At 38.6% G+C, this 25,946-nt stretch overlaps 1 protein-coding gene across 17 annotated transcripts in view; it reads right to left on the bottom strand.

Annotated features, from left to right (window-relative positions):
- ctrip (E3 ubiquitin-protein ligase ctrip) overlaps positions 1-25,946 on the bottom strand; it is a 322,022-nt gene that overhangs the window by 254,962 nt on the left and 41,114 nt on the right. For 11 of the 17 annotated variants that reach the window (XM_067157963.2, XM_067157962.2, XM_067157961.2 and 8 more), the window contains exons 2-4: positions 22,298-22,411; positions 21,153-22,033; positions 1,500-1,646 (exon numbers count right to left, since the gene is read on the bottom strand). In XM_067157963.2, coding sequence (XP_067014064.2) covers positions 1,500-1,646; positions 21,153-22,033; positions 22,298-22,368 — 1,099 coding nt within the window. In that variant the 5' untranslated portion in view covers positions 22,369-22,411. The remainder of the gene's footprint in view (positions 1-1,499; positions 1,647-21,152; positions 22,034-22,297; positions 22,412-25,946) is intronic. The other 6 variants (XM_067157968.2, XM_067157967.2, XM_067157971.2 and 3 more) reach the window with 5 other exon arrangements.

Raw genomic sequence — 25,946 nt, forward strand, 5'->3', positions numbered from 1 at the left:
AAGACCAGATAAAGGTTACAAGAACAGACCATCATATCTGAAATGTTCAGTCATATCAAATTTTCAATTACTTTTCACAAGGCAATTTCAACTGCCAACTACCATTTATATTTGAATGAAACTCATTATTATCCATTTTAACTTCCAGGACCCAACGAGTTGGGATGTTTATGGTATCTTTATCCAACCACTATTGCTCCACCTTGTTTCTTCTAATTATACTGTTCTTAACTGCTTACAGCAACCTTAGTCTGGGTTTCCCCTCTTGCCCTCCTTCCTCCTTTCTGGGTTTCCATCATCTGTTTTGGCATCCTTAACTCTTCCAAGTTTATTCAGCTCCATTAAACTTTTCCACTCTGAATTCCTTCCTGATATCCTCATTTCTTGCTATGTCCTTTGTCTTTCCTATCCTACTTCTTAAAAATCTAATTTCAGTGGCCTGGATTTTATTCTGCTACCTTTTTCTCAGTGTCCAGGCCTCCGCTGGATATGTCAAAACTACTGTGCAGTGACGCTGCCTTACTGCTGCGTACCGCTCTCTTAAAATCAAACTTTCACGAAGAGGGAAACAAGTACATCTCCTGGGTGTCTAAGGATTTATTTCTGTCTAGCACCTGCAACAAAGCCTCTGTCCATAAACAGAGCAATATTTACTGGCCTATTAAATTGAGAATTGCCAAACAATCACAGCATTTCAGATATCTGAAATGTCCAAACAAACTAAGTCTCTTGCCAATCTTCCACATTTCAAAAACACTCTCAAAACACATCGCAGTAATTCTTTTGAACATTGTAGGCTTTATTACTCCGGTAACACACGGGTTAATTCTTCCAGTTCAACAGTGAAGAGATCATACTAAAAATGGGTTTCCTGAATCTTGAAGTAATCTTGCTGCAACAGCTGACCCTAGCAACACTTTCACAGTATGTTCAGGTACAGCACAGAGACATGTTAGAACATTCATGTTACTTCATACCATTCTATTTCTAATTATTTGCCTTCTTTACATTCGTAATATTTTTCATGGCTTACTTAATGATGGCATTGTGATCCAGAAGAAGAAAAATCTTCACACCTGCATCATGGAAATCCACAACCATGGGGTGAACACTGTATTAATCTCACACAGCTGTTCATTTTCAACACCCCAACTTCCTTCATCATGAATCATAGTCGAAAGGTCAGAAATTTCTAGATAGAAGAAATGAAGAGGACAATATTGTACTGTAAATTATCTGACGAGTTGAAATTATAGTCAAATCTATTTATTAAAATGTTTACAACCAAGAATGTTGACATAAGATGCTAGTCTTCTCAAAACCACTGTGTTGCAGTGCTTCAGTATTACTTTGATGCTGTTCAAGACATGTTGATGGTTCACTTCCTTTCTTATCCATGTGGAACAAACATCAACCATTCCTTCTTAACGTGGCCGTAAAACAATAGCGCAGGATGGAGTTCTTTTCATCAACCACAGAAAAATTGCTAATGGACTCACCCAGATTCTTCGCCGAGTCTGCGACCTTGGCTTTCTTCTTGGGCACCACGGTGATGCGTCTGTTGGCGTACGGGATGAACTCGCCCGTCTCTGAGAGCCGCCCTTGGCTACGCAGCGGGTATTTCTTGAGCTGGGGAGGCGGATCTGCTGGAGCAGAACGCACAGGTCAGTACCAAAATACTACACATATCTCCCACCTACAAGATGCAGAGGTACATATGGCCAGAGTCAGCATGGCTCAGAAGATGAAACTAGCAAAGTAATAGAAAAGGTAAGGGTTACAAATAGCCAGCAGAGGTCACAGCTACAGCAGCAAAGCAGAAAATAAACAGACTACAATTACCAAGACTATATCCCTACCCATATTTTCAACTGTTTGATCAGAGAATAATGTCTATGCCTTCAGGGTGAGGCTAAAGAAAAAAAAAAAAAATAACCAAGCACAGACTGTTGAGCTACCACCATGATCCAGAATATCTAAACTCTAGGAAAGAGAACTCCCAGGACTGCTGTGAAGGACATTAATATAGTCAACCAAATAAAGTTCAATAAATAATCAACTATACATAACATTTCACCTACTGTTCATGATCCTTGGAAGAAGTAAGTTTTAATACATAGGAATGTATAGAATCTTTTCAGCTGACCTATCTCCTTAGCAAAGTCATATACTAATTCAACCAGTGTTGGACTTTTAATCACTCTTTTCACAAAATTCTGAATCTGGCATACACAACATCTGTAAATTACTAGAAACACATCTAATACTGAATGGCATGCAAAATGAAACTATTGCACTCACATGAGAGAAAACTGAAGCAGGAATGCCCAAAAAATCAAGAGGTGTTGATAGAGAATAGGATCTCCCCCATAATAATAACAACGCATTTTACATTCACTACAGCATAGGAGTAAATTTTGAAGGATTCGGTACATTATCAAAACCTAAGATTATGAATCCAATATATAGGATATATTGTGTGTAAACACAATACAGTTAAAACTGGTTTACTGGTAACCTAGATTTAAGTAGTTTCTACAGACCCTGAAGAAATACCACTGTACAGGGTTATTACAAATGATTTGAGCGATTCCAAAGCTCTACAATAACTTTATTATTTGACATTGTCACAAGGCTTTACATATACATTTAAAAAACTCAAAAAGTTCTATTTCTTTTGGACATTTACAAATGTTTGCTATGTGCCCCTTTAGTTATTCTGCAGACATCAAGTTCGTCCCATACTTGCTGCAGCATGTCCCTATTCAAAAGCACGGTTGATGCGAGCTGACAGTTCTGGCAGGTTTGTTAGGAGAGGGGAGGTGTAAACACGGAGTCTTTCACGTAACACCACACAAAGAAATTGCATGGGGTTAGGTAAGGAGAGCGTGGAGTCAATTACATGAATTGCTGATCATCAGCTTGACCACCAGGACCAATCCATCAGTATGGCAATCTTCCGTTTAAGAATTGACGATCCTCTGAAGCATAACGGTTAGCACTATTACCTGCCGTCCTCGAAGGTCCGGGTTCGATTCCCAGTAGTCAGAAATTTTTAAAAATGGCAGGAGGGCTGGTATGTGGTTGAAATGGTACATGCAGCTCACGTCCATCGGGGATGTGCCTGAAAAGGGTAGCACAACCTCAGGAAGTTTACTTAGCATGGAAGTGGGATAGAGCACTCTCCTATTGAGACATGCGGTCCACGCTGTTCTCCAGTTGTGGCATGAGCCACTTTTCCAGTATGTCCAGATACACGTGTCCTGTAACAAATTTTTCACAGAAGAAAAAGGGGCCATACACTTTAAGCCATGAGACTGCACAAAACACATTAACTTACGGTGAATTTGGAATGTGCTGCACGATAGCGCGAGGATTCTCTACCCGCCAGATTCGCACATTGTGTCTTCACTGCACCATTAACAAGAAATGTTGCTTCATCACTGACTACAAGTTTTGCACTAAACTCATCCTCTTCCATACACTGTTGCAACCGCGCCAAAAATTCAAGGTGTTTGACTTTGTCATCTGGAGTCAGGGCTTGTAGCAATTTTAAGTGGTAAGGCTTCTGCTTTAGTCGTTTCCATAAGATTTTCCAAACGGCTGGCTGTAGGATGTTCAGCTCTCTGCTTGCTCTCTCCGTCGACTTCTCTCGGCTACGCGTGAAGCCTGCCCACACGCGATCAACTGTTTCTTCAGTCACTGCAGGCCAACCCATTGATTTCCCCTTACAGAGGCATCCTGAAGCTTTAAACTGCACATACCATAGCCGAAAGGAGTTAGCAGTTTGTGGATCTTTGTGATACGTCGTCCTGAAGTGTCGTTGCACTGTTATGACCGACTGATGTGAGTGCATTTCAAGCACAACAAACGCTTTCTCGACTCCTGTCGCCATCTTGTCTCACTGCACACTGCTGCTGCACTCTCGTGGCATAAATCTGAAGTGCGACTACAGCAGACCAAAAATTTGAGTTTTTCTACATGACTGTTGAGTTTCGTGACCATAAATTCATGGAGCTGCAGTGAATTTATGAAATCACTTCATTTGTAATAACCCAGTATGATATACACAATATTTTTCAGAACTAGCCTGTACATAATTGATGTTTGAGTGTCCTGCTCTCAGAACACATCACGTGTGTTTCTGTGCAGCAAAGAGAACTGACAGCACTAGGAGTATTGGTATACAAAGGGAGAGGCATGTGCTGGGCCCACAATACACAGAACACAAGATTTTAAATTGGATTTTTATGTAATTCATAGTTTCTTCGTCAGACTATGTCTGTATGAAAACTCAAAATGTAGGCAAATTAGGTTACGACACATTTTTATATATTACACAACAAATTCTAAAGATAATTATATATTTTATCTTAAAATCTACATTCATGCCAAATGTTCAATTACACATCTGGTAGAGAGATTTATAAAATGTATTTATATAATAATGGTGAAGGATGCATAAGTATCCTTCAGGATAATTCTAAAATTGCATTTAAAGTGACGCTGTTGACAGCAACTTGAGCTCCATTGCACTGTTGTAAAACAATTTGAGGCAAACCTTCAAAGAAATCTGGGTTATGCCAATTTATCTACTGTTAGCCAGATTCTCTGCAGAGAAACTCAGAACCCTCAAGAAGGCATTGGTTCCAGCCATAAACTTGCACCTGTGACTTCAGCAGTGAAAGAACATTATTTCCGATTACCACCAAAATTAAACTCGTGAAATCATGTCTTGCGGTAAGTCGTACTCCATGCCTCGATTAACCTGAGAATCACACCAAAAACTACTGTGACACATTGAAATGTGTCATTTGTAGAGGCACCTGGTTTTGGTAAAAAAAAATTGCCCAATTTAGACTTTTTAAAAGGTTATTTCGCTATTTTCGTCTATGTTTTCAATGTTTAGAAAAAATATCCTGCCAATTTAATGAGCAGGACCCAAGCCTACGTACATAATTTATATACCAGTTTAAAAAAGGGATACCAGGAGTTCCGAATTCCTGGGAGTTGGAGCTGGTCTGTCAGATATTACATTACAAGATGTTGAAATGCCCTCTCACTATGAGTATTACAGACTGATATCCATAAATCCTTCAACGCAGCTTCCACAAGATGCCCATATTCTGCTTTCAGGGATATAAGAATGGTAATCTCATCAATATCAGTGACACTTCATTATTTTCCAAATTACCTATTACCATCATTCTTCGATCGAAGAGCGATTTACCATAATTCCGACAATAATTTAATGATTTTGCGTTAAGGTATATAGTTTCATCTTTTGAGTCAAATGTTTTCAATTCTGCAATAAACAAATAAAAAAAGGCAATTGCACTATTTGCAAAAAACAGGTGCCTCTAGTGATTTGAATAAAATTAACCTTCCAGACTATCTTCAAATAATTTTATCCTGTGTAAGGAGCTTTGACATTACAGATTTGGGGTATTTGGTTACATAATTACAGTTTTAGAATACTGCATAAAATTCTGGGCTCTTACAGATGACTGATAATAAGCAGAAGCAGTGAGTGAGAGAAATTAAACTAATAACTCACGAAGAAAAGGCAAGATATACACGAGACCTCAAGAATAACCCATAAAATTGTAAAGCAAACATGCAAGTGAACTTTTATTGTGCATTTACTTTCGTGAATAATTGAGGCAGGGAGTGAGAGAGTGGGCTATGCCGAGATTTTGTCAAAATTGAGTTATTGGTACCCTTGTGTAGGGCTTACATTCATCTTTCAGTGTGCAAAATATCAAAGACTTCCGCAGGCTCCTTCCTTTCTCTTTCAAAGAACATATTTTCTGTGAATTACTCATCTCACGTTTATGCTGCGAGAGAGTGAGCTATGCCAAGCAGCTAGAAACATTCAATGTGTGCGCTGTGACTATGCAATCTCTGATGCACCTCATGAAGCAACGTTTTCGGCCCACATACACATGAAGACAATTTTCTGGTTGCATATATGAATAACAAAATTGTACACCCCGAGATGCCTTAGATAAAATACCATTCCTGTTTGGTATGTTTGCGGTTGGTAAAGCTTTCTGAAATGCCTTTCTGAATATCCAAACTAGATGACCAAGGGAATTATTCATAGGATATGTCAATGATAGACCTACGTGCCTTCTACTTAAAGATTCGTTAATGCTCCTCTTTGGGGAAATTCCACTGCATTCTTGCTGACTTATCAGTCCCAATAAGAACGCATTGTGCGCATTTTTTGCAGAAAATCAACTTGGTGAAAAAGGGATATGATTAATTTTTATTAGGATACTGATATCTTGAAAACTAAAGATGTTACAGACGTGAAAATTGGTATTTGGAGCCTCCTTTAAAAATAAAGAAATATGTATTTTTTGGAAAATCCACTTAAGGGGGTTAAAGAATTGAAAAATTAGTTGAATGATTTGTATGAGGATACTCGTATCTAAAAAACTAAAGATGTTAAAGACGTGGAAATTGGTATTCGTTATCTCCTTTACAACAAAGAAACACAGATTAGAGGGGAGGGGAGGGGGGCGTAAAATGAGTTAAATTCTCTTTACAAGCATACATACATCCATACATCTCAAAAACTGAAGGTGTTACAGTCGTGATAATTGGTATTTGGAAGCTTCTTTATAAACAATTTAAAAAGTATTGTTTATTTTCGGAAAATTCATGTAAGTGGGAGGTTGAAAGGAAGTGAAAAAATTGAATCATTTTTATGGGTATACTTCTATCTCAAAAATCGAAGGTTACAGACGTAAAAATTGGTATTTGGAATCCCATTTAAAAGTAAAGAAGCACACATTTGTTCCTGGAAATCAGTTTTAAAAGGGGGAATTAAAGAGGAGTTGAATTACTTTTATGAAGATACTTATCTCTCAAAAACTGAAGATATTTTAGCTGTAAAAGTTGGCATTTTGCATCTCTTTTAAAAATAAAAAGGACGTATTTTTTGTTTTTGGAAAATCCAATAAAGGGACTCAAAAGAATGGAAAAAGCGTGTGAATTTTGAAAATGAATACCGGTATATGTAAAAATTTAACATGTTAGAGACATGACACTAGATATATGGAAAATCCTTCAAAAATATAAGAACATGTATATTTTTGTTTACCGAAAAGGCACTTAACGGCGGTGAAAAGAAGTGAAAGAAGAAATTAATTACTTTTTATGAGGTGGGGTTGATTTCTGTTTTATGGGAATACTCATAACTCAAAAACTGAAGATAGACGTGGAAATAGGTATTTGGTATCTCATTTAAAAATAAACATGCTTTATTTTCGACTTGAGAGAAGACATGTACATGTACAGTTCTATATCGAACGGTCATCTTAGCCCCGAAAGGCAATAAAATGTGGTTTACCAAGAGTTTGTGGTGAATGATACTCGATTTTCGGTGAGTTTTTATACTTTAGGGATTTTCAGATGTCTTAGTAACGATTACTTTTATCAAATTACAAAATCTACATGAGCGAAGCCGCGGGTAACTGCTATTATTTGTTATAAAGGAGCAAAATTTTATAGTAACCGGGTAATGAAGGCGATTCTTGGGTAGGTACTGTTAGCGAACCTATAGGTAGTAATGCAAGGTTATTTTGTTCGGTTGTTTGCAGGTGGAAAGGGTCTAAGGAGCCGGTTAAATGATGGAATTACATCCTGTAAATAATTTTCCTAAAGAGTTTGACATGTATGCTTTGAAATGGTAAACAATAAATTATATGTTAATAGGAATGTTTTTCTCATTAGAGCAAACACAAAACTCTAAATATCTCAGTTTCATCCAACTTTGGCATAGCCCACTCTCTCACTCACTGACTCAATTATAAGTAGAATTTTTCCGTTTAAAACATTACCAAAGTACCCAAAAAAAAAAAAAGGGGGGGGGGGGCAGAGTTGTGATCATATGTTTAAAATGTTTATTAAAGTAACATTTTCTCAGATTTATTCCAAAACTCATATTTAAGTAGTCCAAATCTTTCCCCTTCAATTATATTACTCAAAAGTAACGTATACATAGGATTTGAGCATTGTGGATTTTAGACAATTTTTTTTTTTGTTTTTTGCGTCGCACCAACACAGATAGGTCTTATGGCGACGATGGGACAGGAAAAGCCTAAGAGTGGGAAGGAAGCGGCCGTAGCCTTAAGGTACAGCCCCAGCATTTGCCTGGTGTGAAAATCGGAAACCACGGAAAACCATCTTCAGGGCTGCCGATAGTGGGGTTCGAACCCTCTTCTCCCGACCCTAACCGCGCGGCCAACTCGCCCAGTAGGACACATTTTGAGTTTCGTTGCTGAGCTGAGGCATTCTCCTCACCAAACATTCAACAACTTTCACATAATTGTGACACGTATTGAGTACAGGTACAGGGAGTTCAAACAACCTAAATCTTGGAGCTTCTCATTAAGTTAAGCGGTAAACTGCAAGCATTTTTTTGCTCTTTCAATTGCAGAGTTTTGCATTTATCACTCCAGTTGGACCTGCAGCAGAGGAAATTCTTAGTATTTTCCAACTTCTTGAAAACTTAATTAATGTAGCCTAGTGCATTCTATCCCTTTAATAAATTAAAAGCTTTCAAATATTCACAATAATATTTGTGATGACCAAGGAAACTATAACTGGACCAGTGAGAGTAGAGGAGGGGACTCTACAGTGAACATGAACACTGGAAAAACTCTGTTCACCACCACCCTACTCATCAAGCTGGAAGGGTTACATGATATTGTGCTATTATTGACTGAGCACATAATTTAAAAATACACAAAAATAGACAAAGATATTTAAGTTGGACAAAAATGTGTGGCAACTGAGGAACGTTATACATGGACAAAAGGGAAAGTGGACTTAATGTTCTGGGGATCGACTGGACTTTGTACCCTTCACTGAAAATCTGACAAAATCTGTGCCAGGCAAATGATTTGTGAAAGATAACCAATACGGAAAAAGTAGTTTGTTACAGCAGCGATGTGAAATGAAATGGTGTATGGCTTTTAGCGCCAGGAGTGCCCGAGGACATGTTCGGCTCGCCAGAAGCAGGTCTTTTGATTCGACGCCTGTAGATGACCTGCGCGTCGTGATGATGAAATCATGATGCCACATACACTCAGCCCCCGTGCCAGCAAAATTAACAAATAACAGTTAAAATTTCTGACCCTGCCGAGAATCGAACCCAGGACCCCTCTGGCCAAAGGCCAGCACAGGCAATGTGAAAACACCCTACTGTTTTGTTGCCTTAGCACATCCATAATGCTGTCCACTGATATACTACTTGTCATGTAAGTACATACACTAAGGGTACGACCTTACTCTTTCTCCCCTATTAATACTGAAGGTAGTCATTTTCTAACCGATGGGTTTGTTTCAGTGTAGCTAACCATACCCTACTCGCTGATACGATTAACAGTTTGGTGTCATTTAAGCTGCTTAAAAAATAAAACTCTGATGCTTAATTTACACTAGTTCACGTTTCTTTAACCGTCTTCAACCGTTATAACTGCATGGTTTCTCTTTGCCAAATATCTTGAATTTTACAGTTGAGGTAAAATTTAAATATTCACTTCAGCATTCCTTGCTTTGCACCGACGTGTTAGAACCGTACATTTCTAATAATACTGGAGGCTGACAATGTCGGACAGATGTGCTGATTTCTGAATGCCACGCACTACTAAATATGGTATTCTGACAGAATTACACACCCTGAGATGTTCCGCGCTAGTTGTAGATATGATTCAAGAAGTAGAAAAGGCCAGCATACTGTACCAGGATCAGGAGGAAATGAAGTATTGGTGTGCATATTTTCCGAACGCAGACAGAAAAGTCCTACAGGAGCAAGTAGGTGACCCGCACGTTGCTTGCGTCATCGCCTGCCCAGCGCTCCCCAAGGACAAGTTAGGCTACTTCAAACGTTCTCGAAAGGCCCATACAAGAAATTTTTCTAAATTCTGAACCAATTGAGATATCAATTTAGAAACAATGGCATCTTTTAGTACACATTTCAAACGTTTCCTCATGTTAATTTCTCCAAAATCGATCCAGGGATTATGGAGATATTCAAGGTTTATTAAAACGTTACAACAGACCAATTTCTATATAAAACGGACAGCATTCCGAGCCCTATCAGCCAGTTCAACAGTACAGCTACAGTCTACACCTCGACGATTTTGGTTTGCTGCGTCGTATTTTCAAGACAGGACTCAATCCGCCTGAAGCGTGAACTTGAGACATAGAATATTTCTGGTGTTACAGAACTTATACATTTGTAGTGTGTAGAACTTTATTAAGGAACTTGCAAGATTTGAGTTTGACTCCAGGACTTGTAAATCATAGTATAACCAATACTTACGTGTGTCACATATGTAAGAACAGTTTCAAGGTGAATTTAATTGAAGCTAACATTACGACTTGAGCAATAGAATATTCAGGGACTTTGCTAATGGACTTTAGGTATTGCAAGTGTTCTAGTAGTTCACTTCAGACATTGTGAAGAATGTAGTAATTTAAGTGACATGTTCAAGGGAATTGAACTCTGCTAATAATAATAATAATAATAATAATAATAATAATAATAATAATAATAATAATAATAATAATAATAATAATAATAATAATGTGCTTCATGAGAACTGTACTTTGAGAATATACATTCAATGACACGAGTGCTGTCTAAAAATCGCTTTAGACATTTGTGTAGAACTCAGCAATTACGAATGATATTTCCATTTTGAACTCTGACCAATCAATCAATCAATCAATCAATACTGATCTGCATTTAGGGCAGTCGCCCAGGTGCCAGATTCCCTATCTGTTGTTTTCCTAGCCTTTTCCTAAATGATTTCAAAGAAAGAATGTGCTAACTGACAACTTCATCTCACAAGTGCTTTTGGTCGGTCACTGCAGACATTTAATTTCATTCTAGAATACTTAGGAATCATTTCAAACTGAAGAAATTCCATCAGATGCTATATTCTCTGATGTGATTAAGAATAAACTGTACATTTATTAGTGCAATGAAACAGTGTTAATTTCCAGTTTCATGGGAAGACACCACGCAACTGAAGGGATTCAAATTTAATTTTTTTCTTTGTTTATGGGAAAACAATCTTTTCACACAAGTGATTATTTTTATAAAATAACATTCTTGTTCTAAGTCAGAGCAGAATCAATGATTAAATATTAAGTCACAATTACGAAGTGCTGTGATTTACATGAAACCATTCCATTACAGACTATGAATCTCAATGTTGAATCCGTATTGACGGTTGAACACCTTACAAAACTGTAAAAAAAATTCAAACCTCCTAGTCAATACTATATATTTTTGCATCCAATTAAGTAGAAAGTTCACACAGACATGTTTTGACCCGGCATTGGATCACCCTCGGTAGGACATGTATGATGCATTAAAAACATAGGAAACACAAAATGGAATGTTAGTTAAAATTTGTTTTATAAAGCATGATGTAAGTTAAGAAACTGAAATGTTAATCGTTGGAAGGAGTCTTTCTGTTTCAATGGTTTTTGTTGTCCTTTGGTGTGGTTCAGCTGGTATCTCTATACTTTTGGCTTAGTTTTTGTGTTCCAACCTGGGCTGATATACATAAGCATTATTGAAGTTGAACCATCCGATTTTAGTGTTATGTGGTCTGCTTGTATCACCCGTGCAAGTCAGTCGAGAGCTGGACTCCAGAACACTGGTGATACAAGCAGGCAACATAACGTAAGTTAATTTTCGTTCTTCATAATTTAATCTAAATGCTGTTCCTGTTAGTCACCAATTTTCAACCTTAATTTGATTTGTATTATCCATTCTACACACTAAAATCAGATGGTTCAACTTCAATAATGCTTATGTATATCAGCCCAGGTCGGAACACAAAAACTAAGCCAACAATATAGAGATACCAGCTGAACCACACCGAAGGGCAATAAAAACATTGAAATAGAAAGACCTCAAGCCAAGACTGTTTTAACGATCAACATTTCAGTTTTTTAACTTTCATCAAGCTATCGGTACCCACGGGTCCTGCGAAAACTGTCAGGGTAACGATCCGTCGTTACCCGCCTTTATTATAATTATTTCATTATTTACGCGCCAAATAGCATTTTTTTGCACGGAATAAGAAGAGTACAGTTTTATCTCACGTTTTACTACGCGGGAACTGCCGGCTAACCGTATTTATCATTATTCTTGAGGTCTGAAACATGTGTTCACTGGAGTTCCGTGTCATATACATCGTGGTTGGCGGCAAAACTTGCGTTCATTTCTCTCTGTTTTCATTCGTGATTATATAGTGAAATTAGGCTGTATCGTAGGCAATATATTTAGTTTACTTGTTAGTTCATTATTGAAATAGTTTTCTTAGGTAATTAGGTGCATAGTGATAGTGAAGTGTAAGATATAGTTCATTTAGGTTAGGCCTAGTTATTTATCGCACGCGACATGGCGAAGAGTGTTCATTTAGCTGACGATATCACTGAATATCTTGACAATTATTCAAGTGATGGTGATTTTTCTCTGTCCGAATCGGAAAGTGTAGAGTTGGTGAGACTTTTATATTAGATTTAAGAAATGTGTGTTTTATGCAAAAATGGCCGACATTTTTCAGTGTTACATGACTTTAAACATTTTAATCTATCCTTGGATGTAATGGACATAGAATTGTGATATTTACCATGATAGCAAACAATATAGCCTTCCTACAGACATGAATAACAAACTCGGATTGTGAATACTATTTCCTAGAATTACTTCCAAACTTTCAAAATCTGAAATTTATAACTTTGCTTCTATATTTATTATTTTTTAACATTAAACGCTTTTGGTTTAGGGAAATGACTTGCATGCAGTGATACTAAGTGATGTAAATTCCATAAGTTTGCCAACTTTCATGTTGATATCTTCATTGGTGTGCCTTCAATGCAATTTTAAAAGAAGTGTATGCATAGTGTGCTAAATATGACTGTCAGTTTTCACACATCCACCAGCTGAGAGCTTGAAAGCAAAAGGGTTAAAAACTTTTCACATTACATTTTGTGTGTTTCCCATGTTTTTAATGCATCATTCATGCCTTACCGAGAATGACCCAATGCCGGGTCGAAACATGTCTATGTGTGAACTTTCATCTTAACTGGACGTAAAAATATATAGTATTGACTAGGAGGATTAAAATAGTTTTGTAAGAAAAAACATTCCATACTCGGGGGACTGTTGAATGTGGACACTCGCGTAACATAACCAGCGAGTGATTACCCCCGCACCAAGACCTTCTAGAATCTTTTTTTTTTGCTAGGGGCTTTACGTCGCTCCGACACAGATAGGTCTTATGGCGACGATGGGATAGGAAAGGCCTAGGAGTTGGAAGGAAGCGGCCGTGGCCTTAATTAAGGTACAGCCCCAACATTTGCCTGGTGTGAAAATGGGAAACCACGGAAAACCATCTTCAGGGCTGCCGATAGTGGGATTTGAACCTACTATCTCCCGGATGCAAGCTCACAGCCGCGCGCCTCAACGCGCACAGCCAACTCGCCCGGTCCTTCTAGAATCAACGACGACCACATTACAAAGGATCGTGTTTCCATGGTTCGACTGCTGAACATGAAGGATCGTGTTTGCATGGTTTGGTGGCCGAGCACGAGGGTTGGGTTGCCATACCACAAGGAGTGCCTACTGAGACAACTTCACCGCAACCAGCACAATTGTAAGGTGAACTTTATGTGAATAAATTCCATACTTAAATTCTTAACTTATTGTATCTGGATCCAGGTCTACACCCAGTGTGCCCTGCGATTAATATCCTAAACAACTAGTCGGGGCTTATCATCCAATAATTTCCTGGTACAATACTTGCACCCCACTAAACACGCCATGGACTGGGCTTTGGCACATATTATTTATTACTGAATGGACAATCAAGTATGTTCGTGGTTGTGGACTTAGAACAGCTTCCCTGTCTTCCGTGATGGATCATACAATAGCAGTTGAATGTTTAATGATTTTACACAACATAAAATTAGAAACAAATTTATGAACTTATGTCTTCAGTGCAAATTGCCAGTCCATGTGCATGTAACAATTGTGGACTCGTCAAAGTACAGCCACACAAAAAAGAATTAAACTCACTCCGGATATCTAACAGGAATTGTGTTTACTTATTCTGTTTTCTATCCCCCAGTTCTGAAGATGTCTCAAAAGAGCTGAAGCGAGTCAGTTTCGATATCAATAGTACAGTAAGGGCCGGTTGCATAAAAATCGCTAACTGTAGTTCAGTTTTGATCGAAGATCGGAAATGAACTTCGTTCTTTTCTCTGTGTGAGTTGTATAACACTAATCTGAGATCACTGAACCTTTTGATCTAAGGTCGACGAAACAGAGTTGACAACATCGCTAAACAAGAGAGATATTGCGATTGTATCGAATCGAGTTGTGTCGAACATGCGATTTAGATAGAAACGATCGACAATTCTCGACGCCATTCGACATTCATTTGTCTGCGATACGTAAACAAAGCCGCAAAATGGAGAAGAAAGATGAGTAACAAGAAGACGCGTACTGCAAATTTTAAGAAAGAGGAAAAAGATATGTCCTTCTTACTTCACCCTCCTCAGCAGGCATCTTGATGAATTGAGGTTTTAGAGCTGCAATCTCTCTAGTTACTTTGTGTATAATCCTACTTGCAGTTCCTTTATTTACATTGAATACATCTCCAATTACTAGCCTATTTGGAAGCTTCGAGTTGCGTAAAATCTTTAGTGTGAGAAGGATCATGAACATTGGATTCAGTGCATGATTTCGTTTAGTTTGTGTCCTTAATTGTAGATCTAATCTTCGTTCTAGTTCTTCAACTACACGTTTTCCTAATCGAAACCGTATTCTAAATTGTCGATCATTTAGTTCTAACAAGGGATTCCTTCTATGTTGAAACACGCGAGGAGCTCTTTGGAGTTCAAACTCTCCATTCTCGGATGAAACGTCAGAGTAATCTGAAATCTGAAAATAGCATAACCTATAGGCCCTAAGCATAAAACAGTGGAGAACAAACAACTTGTTAATAGTAGGATTATTGTTCAAATAATTACAATTAGCATTAGGCCTACTTATCATTTTACTTTAATCAACAGTAGGCCTATTTATTATTTTTCTTTGTAATTATGTCATAGACACAAACAGATTTATTTCTCACAAAAATAATAATTATATTCCTTCTGCTGAACTTAGTTCAACCAGGTTAATCTGAGAAAATTCACCAGTCAGATTTGATCTTCCATCAAGAAGACATGATCTTGGATTAATGTTTATACAACCAAAATTCTAAGTTCAGCTTGACTGGAGATCAGTTTCGGGTGGTTGAACTCAGATTAACTTTTATGCAACCGGCCCTAAGACTTTTTTTGAAGTGACTGCACACTGCTTTCTTTTCAAAACCTATTAATTATTATTGGGCAACAGATAAATATTCTACCTTTATTGTTATTATTATTATTATTATTATTATTATTTGCAGAATGGATAATCTAGGTCCCACTGTATTTTCATTCTCAATGTAGTTCATTTTGTTTGTCAAGTAGTCAAAATATGCAAAATGAAACGGTCGACTCTACACGGTTTGATGGTAGCAACCTCTACTGGTCAAGTGGCAAGTAATAAGATATCCAACATACTACAGTGAGCAGTTCTAGTTCTTGCATCACTACTGAAGCATGCCCGTGACAAAAGCCTTTCAAATTCTAGGCACCATGAACAGGAATGTTCTCCCTATATCTGGTGAAGGGCCTTGCAATACAACATTCTTCGACCTTTATATGGATGCTTCTGCTTTATCACTCTTATGAGGTTTCTCTCATTCACATACAAAGCTGTCTTGCAAAATTATAAGATACCACATGAACTACTCTAAACTGCAGTTACTTCTTACGGACCATATAAATTAATTTAATTTTCAGTGCAAAAATGTCTTGTGCAATAAACTATTTTCTCCTGCATCACCGATTGTAAAAAATGCTTGATAACCTCAGACACGATATATTTATACATCAGCTGAAAACATGATTTGACTGAGAATCTGTGTTAGAACTATGCAGCTCATGACAAAATTGCATGTTGCAATGCAAAAACATACGGGACAAAATTGAATTCTCTCTCCAGCCCTTCATAACGTGAACTCTGAAGCCATTTTTCAAATTGCCCTTGAGGAAGTCTATAATCACGGTCAATGGGATGCGAATATATACCACCCATTATCCGATACTCCAGAGCTTGAACGAAGCACACCAGGAGTCTGCTCTTAAGACCAAAATTTATTGATATCAATCAGCAAGAAGAAAATCTGCAAAGCTGCTATACCAAACGGGCAAGGAACAACTCCAGCAGATCCTGAATCAGCACTGCCAGGAGCGTGTGCACGGTGTGAACAGTTCCGTGGGCTTCTTTGTCAATGAACAAACTGCATGACTTTGAAATGTACAAGATCTGCACATTACCAATGACATACTGTTGGATACAAAATTCAGGAAACTCATCGTCCGAAATGACAAATACGGCCGGATACAACCGACAACATGGCATGACAGTGGTTCAGCAATCAACATAGTAAAGAAGTACACAGTGGTGACCTTTTGCAATGACAATATTCCATGAAATTCTTGTACTTCGTATTTTAATATTTCACAGACTGTAAACCTCATTTGAATGGGTTTTGAAAACTTGATAAAATTTGAAATTTATTCAAATTATGAAATTTGCATGTGATAAAATGCAAAATTGACAATTTTTTCAAATACAACTTCTAGAGCTTGAAGGAAGGAAGGAGCCTGCTCTTAAAATCAATGGAAATCAGCAGAGCTGCTATACTGGCTGGGCAAGTCACAACTCTAGTAGCAAGGATGCAGGAACAAACCCTGAATTGGCATTGCAAGGAGTGCGTGCAACCGTGACCTCACGCACGTTGTCTTGTGGAATGAGAAATATCACCACCTCAAACTGTAGGGAAGCAGCAACAACAAAGCGCTACAGGACAAGATCATCATCCTTTGATGAGAAAGTATTCAAATAAGAAAACGAAGACTGCACATAACAGAAGGAACCCAGACAATGGGTAGCTGCATCGATTGGTGATGAAAGAAATTCACTATCATGGCAGGTGTTACAGTTTGGGCCGAATGAAGAACCTAACAGTCGAAACAGAAAAATGGCTTCAGATATTACAAAAGAGAAAAGAACCAATAGGAGCAGAGCTCACTTGCCTGGCGGCTGACCCTGTACTTCCACTGTTCAGAAGCAATCTGTTTTCAGGTAAACACACTGCAAGTGCTAAAGCATGTCCCTTCACCAATTTCCAACTGTAGCAAAGATGTCGTCCAGAGCCTGAAAATCTCTTTCACAATACTGGAATGTCTTATAAAACTGGCAAGTTCCAAAAATATCTCGCCCGATCATACAATGAAGCAATCTTTCAGCAGGCCCTGAGGGAAGGACTGTTGCAACCACACTTTCATTATTTATAAATGATTTGCATTAGATTTTCCCTTTAATAATCAGGTTGAAGAGGTGATATTACCATTTAGATCAGGAGGCTCAATTCCTCTAACTCAGTACAACATGGCAACACATCTTTCTTACATCGAAAACTGAAATAACTAGGTGCTAGAGATTTCTGCCTTAAAAATAACAGCACCAGTCAACGAGCTACATGTCTTTCTCGGATCTTGCCTACTACAATTAATTCCCTTTTATTCTCACTTTAACTGTCTACCTATTCACTTCAGGGGTTTTGGGCCATCAGCTTCAATGAAGACAATTCAGAAAAAACAGCCTGAACATCAACACTACACATAAGGAATATTTTTCTCTAAAAAGGTACATTCAAAACTTGCAATTTCCCCACACTTCATAAGCATTTTTTCAGTATTACATATAACTCCCTACACTCACACAACAGGTATAACTCGTAGTGTACATCGTTAGGCCTTTCGTACCGTCACCATTCACAATATTATGCCTTCTAGATTACCTCCAACAAATGTGCCCGAATCGCTCCTATACGAAGCTTTGTGTACCATCTGATGTGAAAAGAGTAACGTCAAGTTCAGAATGTCACTTGGTACATTGATAACTGGTCTGTACATAATTCATGAAAAATGTTGGCATATTGCAACAACCACGTGTACCATGTTCTTAGTCTACAGTACATTTCCTACATTATTCTTTGGACTAGAAGAGGTTCCTTGACTGGCATTTGGTTGAGAAGGCCCTACATTTCATTTCTGACAGAGCCGCAGAACCGAGTGTTTGTGCTTGTCTCAATACACTACCAGAGACATGCAATAGTGAAGGGAACACAGCAGTAAAACTGGGCAAAGTCCACCAAATTCCCACCACAGTAAGATGAGAAAGAGGCCAGACAAAAGAATTCTTTGGACAAGATGCATAGTGGCAAAGAAATAAATGAGTCTCTAGTAACCTTAATGAGCCAACTGGTCAGTAGATGGTACTAGAAATCAACTACCATCGGCTGTTGGAGCCCAGCACCAGAGTGTTAATAAAATAAAGGCAAAACTTTATCATTCTACAATGATCAAGCACTGCATTTGCTCAACAGCAGCATGCACTGGATTTAGCTAAGAGCTATGAGAAACAAAGTTGTGCCGTCACATTGTCCTCTCAATGAGGATCAATTACGTTCTCATCTCTGTTACCGCATGAATAGTGTGCTTTCAATTATTTGGATGGTGTTATGCATCAATTGACCAAGCGCCGAAATGGATTTTTTTCATATTATTGCACCATCTGGTAGCTAAAGGTGTAAACTTTACATAGGTAATGTTTGGACTTTTAATCTCAATATGATTTCGCGGGAAATTAATTTTGACCGAACGCCAACCTCTCATCATTAAATTGAAATTTTGCATCAAGTGACCAACCATTATTTCCGAGTTTGAATTATGCATCAAATGACCACACGACAAGCGTGCAGTCACTTGGTCGTGTGATGCTAAATGTAGATTCCCGCGTAGCAGATTCCCGGACAGATTTTCTTCCCTGCAGCATACGCCCAGAAACTAAAATCCTCCGATATGGAAAAATCAAAATTGGATGAAAAACTGGTAGAGTTTTGTTTTGACCTTGAAAAACTACCGCCACTGCCCCATATTCCCACAGATGTGGTTTTTTACAAGCACCAGTTGTTATATAACTTAGGGATTCATAGTGGGAAAGATAATAAAGGTCCTTGATACGTCTGGTTGGAAGGAGAAGCAGGACGAGGGTCTCAGGAGATTGGATTCTGCTTGTAAGCATCTCATGGAAAACGTACACAAAGCCAAAGAAGTCATATTGTGGTCAGATTCTTGCGGAGGCCAGAATCGTAATATAAAGATTGTCCTACTTCTGAAAACTGTTTTGGAACAACACTCTACCATTGAAAAGATTACACGAATATTTCTATTTCCAAACCACAGCTTCCTCCCTAACGACAGCGACTTTGGGGGTATAAAACGTGCTTTCAAATTTCAGCAGCGCCCCCATACCGCTGAAGACTACATAAATGTAATGAAGATGTGCCGATAGAAGAACCTGCTTGTTGTGCACAGAATGACCGGACCAGGTTTTCATAGTACAGTTCATGTGGAGAAGCACATTGTAAACAGGAAGACAGGCACAAACAGTGAGAAGGTAAACTGGCTGCATGTGAGAGAAAGAAGAATTGAAGAAAGATAAACCTTTTAGCATTATCTTCAAAATGCATTTTGATGCAGAACGCACTGTTGAAGTGAACATTAAGAAATCAACAACTGGTCATGGCTTCAGAATGAAAATTGATCAACTCTACATGGTCTGCTCGCTACGTTATGACCCAATGGAAAACCAGTTTCAGAAGCAAAACTGAACGACCTGTGCTCTCTCATGAAGCTAATTCCCAATAATGCTAAGCCTTTCTATAAGGGCTTGTTTAGTGATCCTGGAATAGACGATTATATATATATATGGGTTTGATTGTTGTAATATGGATTTTGAACTCAAAAATTCTTAAAATCCTGCATTATATTACACTTGGAGAAACTGTGTTTAAGATGATTTAATACTATGATCTACCAGTGTAATTTCTATACTACTAAATATTATAAAATTCGTGTTTTTTCTATGTCATGTTGTACGCTGTTATGTATAATTTAATCCTGTACTTAAATAAGCAATAAAATTAGTTAACAAGTACCATATTTTACACTGCACTGAATTTTTAAAAGTCAAATCGATCACTAAATGACAATTTTATTTGTTGGTCAAGTAAAGCAAAACAAAAAACTAATGTAACCGCAATAAAGCATAAAGAGACCAATCATCATTATCTCAGATTACAATGATATACTTCAAATATCCATAAATGGAATACATTTAGAACAAAATTTATGTTATCTTCATTTTGGTATATAATACCTCACATTCAACAGGAAATATGAATTAAAACAAAGGATTTTGCATTTGTGTCAATATCTCCAAATCTACTTTTGGCACTTGGTCAAGTGATGCATAACACCATCAATTTGATAATCTACACGCTCTCGTCTCTTCTCACCAGCATCCTTAGGATATCCCACTCTGCATGCCAGAATTATTAAACCTGTTGCAACAACTCAACAAAACATTAAAATTCATAATAGATAATTTCTCAACATTGTAGTGAGGTCGCAACAGTTTCATTCGAACTGTGAGATTACGTAGAAAAATTGTGGTTAACGTAGGTGTGGAGATTGCCCTTGCTCCCCCTTCCCACACCTACTTGCCATTGTGTTCAAATATTTATTTGATACTAAGAATTGGTACTTTAAATTTATGCCCATCTACTAAAATCTTCATGTGTAAATTATTCATAGTATCACATCTTCACACTATAATGCATTCTAACATAATTTTTACAACAGACAAGTTCTAAACCACCACAAAGCTAACAGACTTGTTCTACCCCACACGTAAGCACAACTGAAGCCTTATAAAGCAATAGAAATGTCAATGGGACAACCACAAACACCTCAGCAGGTGAGCTCCAATTCTAGGAGCACAAGCAAATCAGAGTTTTCTGTCCTGAAGACTGCTGACCATGTACCTCCACATCGCTACCCTCCCACCCTCTATCCACCACCAGATGAACCAGGAATGAGCTCACCTGTATTATTTCGGGTGGCTGCCTCTGACGTCAGATCCCTCTTGCGGCCGTAACTCTTGGTCGATGTCGACGCTCGGCGCCAACTACTTTTCACATTAATTGACTCACTACTGTTGTGGGCGCTGCTTGCCGACGAACCTGGTAGGTTATTGTTGTTTCCGTTCCGTTTACCTCTACTGTCTTTAGCTGTAGGTACCGTGTACTGTTTCCTCACAGTACCCGTATTCTGAGTGTCGAGGGTGGCACTACTCCCGTGAAGCCACGAGTTGTTGAGCTTGTTGTAAGAAGTCACACGGCTGGATTGCCTTCTTGAAGTCTGCTTTACGGTAGCTCGTGTCGAGAGCACAGATGAGCTTCTATACTCTTCAGAAGTGACAGAACTCGATCGAGAACTCCTTCCGTTTGTACTGGACGCGGCCTTGGATTGCTCGGCAGTGTGTGCTAAGCTTCTCCCAGCGACGATACTACCACCACAACCTCGCAAAGACGAGGACGATCTGGCGTTATCAATCTTGCCGGCTCTGCCTCTACTCGCAGCACGGGTTCTCACGGACAAGGCAACACCGTCCTCTGCCAGCAAGACGTTTGTATCCACAGCACCAACTTTGCCTGCCCCCCTCGTGCTCCGCCTCAAAGCCCCGGGAAAAATACTTTCCTTGTGCTGCAACTTACTCTTGGCTTCGACCAAATTCACCGACGCCGTAGTAGATGAAGAGGCTAGATCCCGTGTGTGTCCACGACCCCTAGTGGTGGCGCCCTCTTCGGAACCCAGCAGCGTCACTCTGCTACGCTTCTCACTCGCCGAAGACGATGACCAGCGCCCAGAGATGGCAGAGGAGTTTGGACGCTTCCTCGAGCCACTCACTCTGCTTGTGTTGTGTCTACAACAAACCACTTTATTAACAATAAAACTAACACACTTAAAAAACAATATTTAATGACTGTCATCACCAGTGCATTCTGTTACTAATACAATGCCCAACCTCCAATGGGGTCGCACAGTTCCGTAACAGGATGTACTGTTGAGGAGTTTGGTCACCTTGGTAACTTCCAACTAGGACTTACACAACTCACAAGAGGAACAAAATATTAGGCAAATTATTCTCCACTGCAAAATATGCCCCAGCCTTCTTTGTTGTTCTCACCTTGTGTCGGCCCCAGCTGTCTCGAGAAGCGATTCAGACCCCCCGGGAACACAGTTAGGTTGCTCGGCCATAGACGCTCTGCATGGACTCAGGCATGCCACAATCAAACTAGGCCTGAAACAATGATATATATAGACTTAAATGAGTAAAAATAATACCAGTTTACAAATCAAAACATTTCACAATATTATGGAGAAGGAATGATCTATATATATACATATATAGTACCAGGAAGGCATAGGCCCTGGCACATATAAATTACAAATGTTATTTTCTAGCATACAATTCAGTTCCGATACGTGAACAGCTGTGTGAGAGAATGTTCTCGTACCTACTGCACTCCACGAGGGAGAACGCAAGTCAAGCAAGGTCAAGTGACCTAACAGCCGCTTGTAGCTTACTTCCCCTACAGAAGTTTCTCGGCTATTTTCATGAAATTTTTAATGCCTGGACCGATTAACACGAAACCAACGCTGAATTATAACTAATGTTCCGGAAGTAAAACACTGCAAATTTGAAGTCAATCCGTCCAGTGGCTTCCGAAATATGACAATTTAAAGTTTGGGAGAAATACTCGCCCCTCGTCACCTGATTCCAAGCGCTGCCCACCAGACGTGTATATATAGGCCACTGGGCCAAGGCCATAGCCAGTGCAGTCCCGTGTACAGGCTAGTGTGTGTGCAGAAAGTATGCTCCGTCGCGATTCGCAAGGACAATCATGGCCGTAATCGAACGCTGTTGAAATAGTAAAAGAACGTCGTACCGTACATGAAGTTTCCGAATGTAAACCCCTGAAAAGCCTTACACCTGATTGTTTTTTGACATGCTCTATTGGAGAAAAATATCTAATTCCCTCCATGGGAATCTAGAAATTTCCATTCGGAATTGCTAGGCGGGCAATAATTCCATTGTGGAGATTTATCTCCCGTATGCAGTTATCAGACTGTAGCTCATATAGAGGCTTCTGATAAGCTCACCGCGCCAGAATATTATAATTAAGAAATTAACTCACAAAGCCCTAACACTACTTACCAGCATCTTCAATGCAATGTTCAGACTCCAATATTACCCTGAACAATGGAAAAGGGCTAGGATCCTCGTATTTGGAAAACCAGGCAAAGACAAGTCAGACCCCAACAACTACAGGCCCATCAGCCTTCAGGACGCCCTCAGTAAAGTATTTGAGAAAATACTACTGAAAAGGTTAATAGGGCATATCAAGGAAAAAGGTATAATTCGCAACGAGCAGATTGGCTTTAGGAACGGACATTCTGCCCCGCAACTGCTCACTCGATTCATAGAACAAGCCACCATAGGTCTCAACAAACGAAGAGACACAGGAATGGTTTTCCTTGATATCCAGAAAGCATTTGACAAAGTCTGGCACGAAGGCCTACTAGCGAAACTAATAGACCACGAATTCCACCCAGGCTATATAAGACTTATAAAATCTTATCTGGAGGGCCGCGAGTTCAAAGTAGGCGTACTGTTTACAAACGACATGCCTACTACAGAACTCACTACCACACACCTCTACGCTGATGACACCGCTATCACAATTCATAATCTTCACTAATTATTTCTAAAATACGATTGTAAAGTAGTGAACACAGTCCACAAGCACTTGAAAATGTGATTTGTAACAGTCTCTATCACAGTCTCTGAACAGATTAAGGCGATTTTATGGTTGTATTTACACCACACTAGTCGGTTCTACTTAATATTATTGTAAAAAGTCCTTTATGTTCACTGGGTTTCTCACAGTGGTGATCAAAAGATGTGTGCTTTTCTTTGGATATCATTGATGTGGTGTAGCATGGTGAGCTTTCTGTCTAGGAGTACTCCTAGGTATTTGACTTTGTCATGCCACACTATATCTTCGTTGAAAAGCTTTAGCGGTTTAATGTTGACTGGTCTGCGTGTGCGTCTGTTCTTTTTAGTGAACAGCACGGCCTGGCACTTGTCAACACTGACCTTGATGCGCCATTTCGTTAGCCATGGCTCGAGAGTTCTTAGTGCTACTTGTAGCCTCTTTCAAGCGAGCGCACGCTAGCTGTGGATGTTGAACTGTGTTACATCTCAAACCCACGAACTGTGTATATAAGAACTGTGTTTTCTGCAGCATGGACTGTGAATGTTAATTTAACATCGTAAAATCAATATAGTAATAGAACTGTGTATTACGATGGTGTGTCGTATTAATATCCGTGATATTTGTGACTTCAACATTACCCCAAGAACAATGGAAATCTTGGCAAAAGTACTACGAGATCCTGCTGCGTCGAATGTCGCTTCCAACGAGGGATTTACATGGTTTCTTCAGTTATGGCACCCATCGAGGGACGTCGACGTGGTATCTTCACTGAACATCGCCGGTGCTGAGTTGGAGTCTTCGCCCGCACTCCGCGGAATGTACCAGACACAAAGTCTCCAACTCCAACACTCGTAAGCAGATCTTCTCGTATACTGAGCGAGTAATCACAACTGACTGACTTTTTACAAAGCACTTAGTCCAGTACAGTGTTACTACAAGTGCTTTGTGTGGATATTAATTCATAATTTTATTGTCATTTAAAAGAAGTTCACATTTTTCTATAAATTCATTTTCACAGTTATTAATTAATTTAATTCACATTACCTAGATGAACTTTAGGATTTTCAAGAGCTTTATTAATTTTTTTCAATTCAATCAAACTGAGAAACATTCAGCAAGAGATCAAAGATTTTATCAGTTTATCAAACTTTCCATGATGTGTGTGTTCATTTTTGTGGTTTGAAAATTAGAAAGACTGTAAGTCAGCACCAGAAATAATGAACTGATCCCAGGTGCAAATTGATATTTTGTGTTTACATTCAAATTAGAAAGACTGTAGGTTATTCATGTTCTATGGAAGAGTGATCATTATTCTTGATATTCTCAAGCAAACAGACTTCAAGAAGATCGTTGATTTTACATTTTTGACAAATATTAACTACAAATTTGAGTTCTCCATTCAGATTGCAGGGTGATATATCTGTGAATATTGTTAATAAATTTTACAAAAAAGAATTACCATCTATTATTCGCCCTGTGATACTATCCGTCTCTGTACCTGCTCCAAAATACACCGAACACTACCCGAGATCCTTCCCATGCTCAAACCCCACAATCATTTCCCGGTACAATATATATATCGATAGATAAATAGAATAAGAGTTTTGTCTGTACGTTCCTCAAAATTTAAAAAGGATGGTATTTCTGTATCAGTCGTATCCATAGTAACAAGGAAATGCGCTTTTTAATTTTCCACAATTTCTCTCTATATCTATGTACATGCATCACGAGAAAACGGCTGAAGAGTATGTAATGAAAATCAGTATGTGAAGTCTAGGAATAAGTCACTACAATCTAGGTCATAAATTATTTTATTCACTCTTAGTGAAATGGAAGTTTAGGGGAAGACCTAAAATTTAATTCTCAAATATTTGTGTTATTAGTGGTCCTAAAATAGTATTAAATTTCTGATCATTTATGTCAAATACATATTCACCGTACCAGCTACGATAACAGACATTCACGAATTTGGAGTTTTGTTGCAAAGTCCATGTCAACGCCAAGTCATGAGAAAATGGGTGAAATTGAAGATTGGTATGTAAAATCGGGGAATAA

Source organism: Anabrus simplex, chromosome 14 (genome assembly GCF_040414725.1).
Source record: "Anabrus simplex isolate iqAnaSimp1 chromosome 14, ASM4041472v1, whole genome shotgun sequence".
In the NCBI taxonomy this organism is placed as follows: domain Eukaryota; kingdom Metazoa; phylum Arthropoda; class Insecta; order Orthoptera; family Tettigoniidae; genus Anabrus; species Anabrus simplex.